Source organism: Solanum stenotomum, unplaced genomic scaffold, assembly GCF_019186545.1.
Source record: "Solanum stenotomum isolate F172 unplaced genomic scaffold, ASM1918654v1 scaffold22792, whole genome shotgun sequence".
Classification (NCBI taxonomy): Eukaryota; Viridiplantae; Streptophyta; class Magnoliopsida; order Solanales; family Solanaceae; genus Solanum; species Solanum stenotomum.
The window spans coordinates 27,133-37,619 of NW_026027180.1; the positions used below are offsets into that span (position 1 = coordinate 27,133).

The 10,487-nt window shown below is 32.7% G+C and overlaps 1 protein-coding gene across 1 annotated transcript; it reads left to right on the forward strand.

The window, feature by feature from the left end:
- Nucleotides 1–295: 295 nt before the first annotated feature.
- LOC125851124 (ankyrin repeat-containing protein ITN1-like) lies at nt 296–1,877 on the forward strand. Its single transcript, XM_049530913.1, has 3 exons — nt 296–488; nt 590–1,122; nt 1,224–1,877. Exons 1-3 carry the CDS (start codon nt 296–298, stop codon nt 1,875–1,877), a joined length of 1,380 nt encoding a protein of 459 aa, XP_049386870.1.
- Nucleotides 1,878–10,487: the final 8,610 nt, after the last annotated feature.

The window sequence follows — 10,487 nt, forward strand, 5'->3', positions numbered from 1 at the left end:
AAATGGTTACCAAGTCACTCCCAACGGAAACACAATCCTCCATGTGGCAGCTCTATTTGGCCGACGGGATTTTGTGAAAAAAGTCCTTAAGATTAGCCCGGCATTATTGTGTTATAAGAATAATAAAAATGAAACAGCGCTTCACATTGCAGCTAATGTAGGGCAAATTGAAGTGGTGGGAAAACTAGTTAGTGTAGAAGGAAAAGAGAAACTTGTGAGGATGACGGATAGCATTGGAGATACGGCCTTGCACAAGGCCGTTAGAAGTGGACATATTGGCATTGTCAATATGTTGATGGAATTATTACTAGATCCTAAACACGACTTCCCAGCCAATAATGCTGGGGAGACACCACTTTATTTGGCTGCAGAGTCTGGTTTTCATGATGCTTTGATTGAAATCTTGAATGTTTACGAGGAACCAACTTATGTTGCAGGTCCATTCAATCGAACACCTCTACATGCAGCCGTAATTCAAAAACACACAGGTAAGAATCGTTATTTGTCCCCTAGCTGCGTGAGTACAGAATTAATTATCATGTCATCATGATGCTTTAGAAAGTTGTTGTTGACCATATATTCTAACCAGAATGTGCGATAGCACTATGTCAATGGAATAAACATTTATGCAAAGAAGCTGATGAATGGGGTTGGAATTCACTACACTATGCTGTTAAACAAGGATTGACAGACCTAGTTTTCCGTATGTTGAGACGGAATAAATCCTTAGCCTACGATCAGGCAGGCAGCGAAAATGAGTGGACGACGGCATTTCACATTGCAGCCAGTGAAGGTCATGAAGCGATAATACATGAGTTATTAATTCACTGCCCAGATTGTTGGGACATGGTTAATAGCAATGGCCAAAATGCTCTTCATGTTGCCATATTGAACGATCGCGAAATGCTAGTCAATACGTTATTTAAGTTCAGATTTTGTTATGATAGACTTGTTGATGAGGCAGATAATGAGGGCAATACTCCACTCCATTTGCTTGCTGCCTATGGGAACCATGTGCCTCAATTTATATTAGACCATCCTAGCGCAAACAAGATGACATTTAACAAAGAAAACCAGACTCCACTTGACATTGCATCCTCTCGCACTCAGACAACAGAGAAGGTACATTTTAATAATCTACAAATTTAATTTGTTTCTCTGCTTTTATTTTATTTGTGCTTTTACTTGTAAATAGTATTTTTTAATTTTCTGATCCTAATTAGGAGAAATTGGTAGCCGATTTGCGTGACATGAATGCACGATTGGGACAACGTTGTGACTTTGAGGTAAAACGTCAAACAGAAAATAGCAGAAAGATACAACTACAAAAGATGAGGAAGGATGATGATGAAGCCAAAGCTAAGAGAGAAAAATTAAAAATGGAAAAAATTCTGAAATCAACTGAAATACAAGTAGTTGTTGCTACTCTAATAATGACAGTCGCGTTTGCAGCTGGTTTTACATTGCCAGGAGGTTTAGACAGCGATGACGGTCCTAATAAAGGGATGTCGATCCTATTAAAGAAAACAGCATTCCGTGTATTTGTTATTTCGGATGTCCTGGCATTTACATGTGCTGCTGCTGCTATATACATCTACTCTACCATGGCAAATAGCGATGTAGTCGCTGGTGAAATCAACGTGCGCTTGCTTAGAGTGTTATGGATGAATTATAATACAGCAAGTACTCTGCAAGGTTTTGCAATGGCCGCAGTTGTAGTTGCATTTGTAACTGCTATGTATTCTACCTTAGAAAATTCACTCGCTCTTGCTGTTACTGTTTGTGTCATTGGTTGTGTCTCTTTTCCTATCTTCTTTTCCATTAATATTACTTGGAATTCAACCCCAGGTATTTTTGTTAAAACATTAGACCATTGATGAGTTTTTTAGATTATTATAGGATATATTCAATGTTTGTAATGCTACGTATTGGAGAAATTAATGTATGCATTATTAATAGTATCTTGTTTGATAGTACATTTTTTCAATATGTCTATGCATTAGTAATACACTCTATTGTACATGTATTACTAATATCATCGATTTCTAGGAGATGAAATTAAATAATACCAAGCTGGATGATTAAGATGGAATATTTAGGATCAAAGTTGATATTAAGGGTCTGTTTGGAAAGCCACCTGATAATTAGAATTGGTGTAATTACTAGGGTAGTAATTATCAGCCTAGTAATTACACTAACTTGTTTGGTTGCCACAGTGTAATTACACATGTCCTGTTTGGATGCCACATTGTAATTACAATTGAATTGATCGTAAAACTAAAAGTATGAAGTTTCTACGAACATCGTAAAATGCATGTTTGATAAAAAAATTAATATATAAATAAAATGTCATAAATTATAAAATGTTTGACAAAAATATAATCTATCAAGTCTAATTAAAAAATGACTTGCAATGTGAATTCAATATTACTAAAACAAATGAAACTGAAAATATAACATAAGTTATAAATTCAAAACAAAAAATTTAACATAAAACTCTTATAAAAAATTTCAACATAGTATGCATAAATATGATTTATTTTTATTTTTTTCTTAATAAAGAAAATGTAAGTCTATAACCTTAATTAACAACAAATTCTATTTTAATTTAAAAATTAGAATACTAATAAAATTATGCTAATGAGAAAATAAGCTTGGCATAAAGAAATAGATAATACGAAAAAATTGCATAGAATCACGTAAAGTAAGGTTGAGAACAAGAAGAAAATGAAATATAATAATATAAAATAAAAAATAAACTTTTACAAATTTTTAGAATAATAAAAAAATAAAAAGAACTTAAAATAATAGAAGTAAAAAAAATTAAAACAAAAAAAATAGAAAAAAAAAGTAATTCAGCGGGTAATTACATCATGTACCAGCAATTCACAGCCCCTGCCTGTGATTGTAGAGTATAATTACCCCTGCCAATTACACCAATTACCTGCTGACCAAGTAATTACCTGTTCAACCAAACAGGACAGACAGTGTAATTACATCCAATTACACCAAATTTAATTACAAGGATGTCCTTCCAAACAGGTCCTAAATATATACCTTCAATCTAAAAATATAATTTTAATCAGAGATATCTTAATAAAATGATCTCTAAAAGTACCAAAACGTCAGATAATTAGATCCAAAGTATATTGAATTATTGATGAGTGTAGTTCATTTTTATTATATTGTTTAGGGAAAATACATAAAAACACCCTTGAACTTGGCAGCAAAACTCACTTTAGTACCTTAACTTTACGGGTAATTATTTACCCCCCTAAACTTATTTCAAGTGAATTTAATAGCACCTTACACATACAATACCAGTTTCATACTTATGGGTGAAATGCACGCGCGCCACTTAAGCGCCACCTCTATGCCACATCGATGACACGTCGGATAATTGAAAAAAAAATACTTTTTCTTTATTTTTATTTTCACTATTCACCCATCATCTTCATTATTTCATTTGGGTCAATTTCTTAACTTCTAAAATTCTGACCGATTCATTCTATTTTCATTACTTTGTAATGATTTATTATTACTTCCATTAATCTCTTTTTTCAGNATAAGAATGTGTCATCAAACTTTAAAGGTAAGTTATATAAAATGGTGATCGTATATGTAATATTGTATGGGGTAGAGTTTTGGTCGGTCAAGTACCCGCAATTCAAGAATATGAGAGTCGCGGAAATGAGGATATTGAAATGAATATGTGAGTATACAAGGAGAGATAGGATTAGGAATGAAGCTATTTATGACAAAGTGGGAATGGATTCCGTGGTGGACAAGATGAGGAAGACGAGACTGAGATGGTTCTAGCATGTGAAGAGAAGATGCACAGATGCCCCATTGATGAGATACGAGAGACTGACTATAGAGGGTATAAGGAGAGGTAGAGGTAGGCTGAAAAAGTTTTTGGAATAGAGGTAATTCGACAACACATGATTCACTCGAAGCTTACTAAGCATATGACCTAGATAGGAGGACATGAAGATCAAACGTTAGAAGAAGGTCAGTAAGTAGTCGAGTGTTGTTTAACATACTTATCATTCTATTTATACTAGACAGTGCAGCACGGGCCCAAAACAATCAGTTCATGTTATTCACTTAAATAGAAAAAATTACATGAAAATCATATTTTAAGTCGTTGATAAATAGAGATACATGTGTTATCTCACTTCATTGTTTCAATATGAAGGGTCACAAGCATGTTATTATAAACAACGATTGCAGTTCTTACATGATTACTATTATAATTGGATAGCAAATTAATAATCAGTAAATAAATAAAGTTAAAAATGCAAGGACCACCCAATTGCCTTTGATGTATATAAACTCTTGAAGATGTGGTCTTTGCACAGCCATTGATGTACCAAAAATCTGAAAAATATCATTTCATTTGTAAGAAGCAGCCCACTAAATTAGTCAAAACATGGGGAAAAAATGGATATCATGGTGTTGATAGGAGATCCTAATTTTCTATCAACTTCAAGCAAATATAAATTTCTTCCCAACAACTCGATGTTCAACATATATAGCTATAAAGACGCATCATGAAACTTACAACAAACCACATAATTCTTCATAGACATAAGAAATCACATTATTAATGAAAAAAAATAAGTAGATAGCCTAACAGCTAGCATTCTACCTCCTTTCACATAGCACAAACTCGATCTATAAAATTCATTAATGAGAAAGTGTAGCAAGCATATGTTCAAAATAAATGAAGTTCAAACTTAAACATGAAAATGCGAAAATGTTATGAAAATGCTACCTTTAGCACACTTCACTACTTTACTCAAGAGCCTTTACATAATCTTAAGAGAGGAATCATTTCAAAGATCATAAGACAATTGCTAGCTAATAGTTATTTGTTTGCTGTCGCTACTACCTGCCCCAGAAAACAAACATAACCCAAAGTTAAAAGCCATGTTCCGTCCTCTAATATCATAAAAAAGTTTCACATGCAAAGGCAAGTATCGAAAAATTCACCATAGCAGAAGTCATTATGAGAGGAACTATTCATTCATTGAACTTAGGCTCAACCTTCAACGATTTCACTTTCAATCTGCGAAATAAAAGTCACCGACATGATTCCTTATGGTGGTTGAAAGGTACCTAGTGGAGATCCTATAAAGAGTTCATTAAAAATATCGAAAATTCATAAGCCGAAATTTCTCCAAATAATCATAGTCGTCAGGGTAAAAGTAGAAACTTTGAACTTAAAGAGCAACAAATACATTTAAGTTAAAGGAGGAGGAAATGGAATTAAAACAATATCCTGTAATTCTGGAATTTGTGGTAGTTCTTGAAATTTTGTTTTGAAAATAATAATTCAGCTACACTCAGTTACCAGCATTTTGAATTCTCGTAACGAGGAAAATAAAGAAGCATAATTGAAAAAGTCACATTAGTTGAAAATCTAGAAAAAAGGTGGGCGATTGGATTGTTTTCTACTCAAGAAAGTACTGTAGCGGTCTTCTTCTTCTTCGCGTGGAAGTCTAACCTCAGCAACAAACATGAACGTCACGGAAACTGTCAACATAGGAAAGAATTGATCCACTTGCATTAATTACATAGGAGGAGATTATCTTCAAGTAATAATCAATCCTTTAGTATGTACTTGAAGGAAAGTAATCTTCTAAAATCTATTAGTAATAAAAATCTTTTACATGGAGATGGACTATATTTTAGCCATCAATTCTAACCGTTCTTCCAAGGCTACCACAATTCGTCCAACTGTTGTATCAAGAAAAAAAAAACAGATTTAATACCGAATGTAGGTTCGTCTTTCAAATTCTTTTAAATGTTGTTGGCAATGCTGTAAAATTCGTCTTTCACTTTTCCAACATCCCAAATAGCACTTGAGAATTAATACCGAATGTAGGTTCGTCAAGAAACAACATCTATAACAGGCTCCTTCGATTGATGGTGGAACTTTTTCAGATGTGTGGATGGAAAATTAAGAAATTAAAGAGATTTTTGTTGATTTAGTCATATCTTTTTTAACCAATAAATAGACGAACATTAGCACGGGGAAAAGTAAACTTAAACTAACCTTGCCTTTCAGCTCAGCATAATAGACGGCTCCAAAGCCACTTTCTTCAATCTTATTTGAAACGTTGTTGCCATTAATCGACTCAACAAGTTTTTTCGGATAAAAACTCCACGGATTTGTCCACATGTATACCCAAAAGGCGCTATTGAAGCATATATCATCATCAAAGTCAGTACCTTAGGCCTTAGGGAGAAAAAAGTTAGGTAATAAACTTGTAGACTGAGCAATCATCGATTTGTTGATTACAGATACCTTCGGATGACATTGAATAAGAACAGAGCAATATGGATCATGACCAATACAATAATCCCTTTGACAATGATTTTATTACTCCCAATATGCTTGTAATATTTTAATTAATCTGAGAAACCATTGGACACATATGAGAGGAAGCAAGTTATCAACCATGAACTTAAAGAAACTCATGTTTGCAATTTTCTTTTTTCGCCCTGAAGTAAATGCAAAGTTATGTACATGAAAAATCAATAAATTGAAAAAACACTCACATCAAGAAAAGAAGCCGAAAGAACACTAAATTTCAATAATTAATTTTTTTTTTTTTTTTAAATAATAATCATAAATAAAGAAGACGTACAGGTGAAGGAGCACAAGAATCTGAAGCAACAAAACTGAATCAACTCTAAATTCAGTGCATGCAACACTACTACAACACAAAGGCCAAATAAAAATCAGCAAAACTGAATGAAAAATCAAATCGGTCGAATAATTAAATCGACAAAATAAGACCTAAAATCATTTAAAAAAATAAAAAATAATTAAATCAGAGATACGTATACAAGTGAAATTCACGGGGCAGAAGTTATGATAACAGTGGGGAAAAAAATGAAAGAGAGCATCGGAAGGTGGAAGGGCTAAAATTTCACTTTTAAGAGCAGCTCTTTTATTAAAAGCTCTGTCAGAGAAGAGCCTTTAGGTGTTATTAATACCCAATCAAATTGAGCCACAGATGGCCAAAAATTATGAGGCCTTATAGTACAACCTGAAATGCTTTTGGTACCACTTCTATATAAGGGTAATGTTAGTCCAACCCAAGTTCCGCTTCTACTCCCTCCGTCCCTATTTACTTGTCCATATTTCCTTTTTTGGTTGTCCCTATTTAGTTGTCCATTTTGACAAATCAAGAAAGGACAACAAATTTTTTCCTATTATACCCTTATTTACACTTCTTGAAAATTATAAAAGTGTATGTTGTTTCCCTCCAATTTATTTCACTTTAATTCAAATAAGTGGTTGTAATTTTGAAGTGAAAAGTTGTCATAAGGGTAAAATTGTAACTTCACTGTGCTAATCATTGTTGCCTTAATCTGTGTGCCATTTCTAAAGTGGACAACTAAAAAGGGACGGAGGGAGTATATAAGGGTAATAATTACTCTAAAACCATCTTATTATATTCTTTAATTTTAGTTTTATTTGTTGTTTCTTTTGCTTCAGTTATGGTATTATTTGTTGTTGTTACTTGGTCTCTTCTTAATTGTTTCCAAGATGATTTCTTTGATACAATATTTGTTTTACATGTTGATTTTTTATATGTTTTACTTGAGCCGAGGATCTATTGAAAACATCTTCTCTACCTTCACAAGATAGCAATAACACTACGTACGCACCATGCTCCTAAATTCCACTTATAAAATCACAATGGGTATGTACTGCCTTTTTATTTTTGTTTCTCTTAACTTAAATTATTTTGTTAGATTACTTAATTGTCAATAAACCAACTATCTTTTGTTCAAGAATACAGTTTGTCAAGGGGGTAGTATAGATTGGTAATTGTATTCCAAATCTGATGAACCAGAGCAAAAACAAGAAGAAACTCTTAAAAACTCTTGCTTTTTTGGCCCATTGACCCAACAAACATACTTTGTAGTCATGCCCAAGTTGCCACCAAATACTTGGCCCAAATATATATAAATTATAGTTAGATTATATGATCTAGAGTGAATATTGAGTTCAAAATAAGTACTTTTTTGTATGTTCAAGATTATTTAGTGAATTTGTGTTGGACTTGAAAAATATAGAATGGTAATTCTTATCCAAACTATGGTTGTTTATGAAATTTCCTCCATTTAAATATTAAAGACTCTCAACTTAAACTAGACTAGATGAAAAACATTATTTTGAGAACTTCACAATTCATGTTTTAGAAATCAAACAATGCAAAACTTTTTTTTGGTTTGTAATTTTCTTTTTTCCTCAAATAAAACCTACTAAAATAAAAGGTCAAAATGTCAAGATTAGACCCGAAAGTTACATTAAAATGGTGTAAAACTTAGGTTTGATCGAAAATTTGATGATCATAATCACATCGTCCTATATCAACAAGTCTTCTTCATTTGTCAGAAAACCTTTGTTTGCTTTTCTCCGGATATGGATGATATTTATCTTGATGGCATCAAGAAAAAACTTTCAACCTCTTATGATATCCCATTCTTTTACATGGAAATAATTTCTTCTGATCAATTACAAATTGAATAGAATAAAATGACCGTGTTTAGATATTTTAAATATAAAAAAGATCCAACGCAAAAGAAGACATAAAACTAAAAACAAATTTTGGACGATTTTCTTTGTCCTCTTTGATTGCTTTAATTTTTTACTTCCTATCGTCTCACTCCCTTTCTTAATCATAATAATCCAACGGTAGGGTCCATCCTATCAATTTCATAGCCAATAATAGTATGCCACGTGTGTGAACATGTGATAATTAAACATCAAAATTCCCTAATTGAGTCATATGTGAGAATGACATAAGAAATTATTGTCTTATGATATGTTCTTACCAACTAAGGATTCAAAGAATCTTTGTTGGGTTTTAGACTTGTAGAGAAACGAGAAGAAGGAAAAAAAACAGGCATGCTGATAGTTTTCCCATGTTGGGTTTTTACCTAAATACTCTTTTTTTTTTCCATCTGGGGTTGACTTTTTGTGAATGAATATGAGTAAAAGATTCAATTTTAGTACATGGTGTTGATAAAGATTGTGTTTTTATCTTGAAGTGAGAAAATGTGTATATTTATCTTTGTTGTGTAGTACTATTTTCTCTATTTTGATTTGGTTGTGTGAATTTTATTTGATGAAGTTTAACAAAATAAATAAGACTTTTGAATCTTTGTTTTATTAATGTCGTAGAATGTATGAAATGTCATTTAATTTCTCTTACTTGAAAAAACCGGAGGTTTTTTCCCTTTGAATTTTCAGTTTGTGTCATTCGTTGGTGACCACTGAACTTAACTTTTGCAATCCCCTTTCTTCATTTAGATTGTTGATCTTATTTTTTGATCATGTTATGCATAATTTCTTTTGGTGCATCAGAAAGAAAAATAAACTTAATAAAAAAATTAAAGTTGTTCATAAGCAATATGCTTAAGTTCACCAAAGAAACTTTATGTTCTTAAGTGCATGAGTCCAGAGTATTACAGGGCCTCTTGCCCTCTTCATAATTGTGATTCTCTATAACCAAGTAGTCTTTGGATACGTGCTTTGTACGTGTACATGAACATATTCATGAGTATGTAAGATTTAAAAAATTGCATAAATGCAATATAACAATGCTTTTGACTTAATAAGATATTTCTTCTGTCTCAACTTATCTGACATCGTTTGATCGGGCACAGAGTTTAAGAAAAAAGAAAAGACTGTTGTGATACCTTGGATATCCACACATAATGGATCCAAAAATGTACTTTGCTGCAATGAAAGGGAGTATGGAAGATGGTGATTTTTCACTTGTTGATCATCTGAAAAGGGAGCAAGAAAATGGTTACCAAGTCACTCCAAAGGGAAATACAATCCTCCATGTGGCAGCTCTCTTTGGCCAACGAGGTTTCGTGGGAGAAGTCCTTAAGATTACCCCGGCATTATTATGCTATAAGAATAAGAAAAATGAAACCGCGCTTCACATTGCAACTAATGTAGGACAAAGTGAAGTGGTAAGTGAACTACTTAGCTCTGGAGGAGTGGAGACACTCGTGAGGATGACGGATGACATTGGAGATACGGCCTTGCACAAGGCCTTGAGAGGTGGATGTTAAATTTGACAAGATTCAAAGATGAATTAATGTGAAGATTTGGTAGTTAGGAAGATAATTCTTCATTGGTACAAAAGTCAAGATAACATCTTTTGTAGGTGAAATTTAGGTGAACCATAAAATGGTTTCACAAGGTAAATCTTGACATTTTGACACATTGTGATGTCATGGATGACATCAATAGAAAGATTTCACTCCTATAAATAGGTAGTTCCTAATTCATTTGTAACACACCTCTCACTTGCCTTCTCATCTTCAAAGGCATTTGATCTTCTTTCTCTCTTGTAGTAGTAATCTTTTGGAGTGAAATAAATATTGGTTGATTGTGTCCGAGGAGTAGACAAAAGAAAATAAAAATTTGCCGAACCTCGTTAATTCCT

Excerpts from the sequence above, each read along its gene's own strand:
- LOC125851124 (XM_049530913.1), top strand. The coding sequence starts at position 296 with ATGGAATTATTACTAGATCCTAAACACGACTTCCCAGCCAATAATGCT. Across the intron at positions 489-589 it reads CGTAATTCAAAAACACACAG|AATGTGCGATAGCACTATGT; the intron begins GTAAGAATCGTT and ends TATTCTAACCAG. Across the intron at positions 1,123-1,223 it reads GCACTCAGACAACAGAGAAG|GAGAAATTGGTAGCCGATTT; the intron begins GTACATTTTAAT and ends GATCCTAATTAG.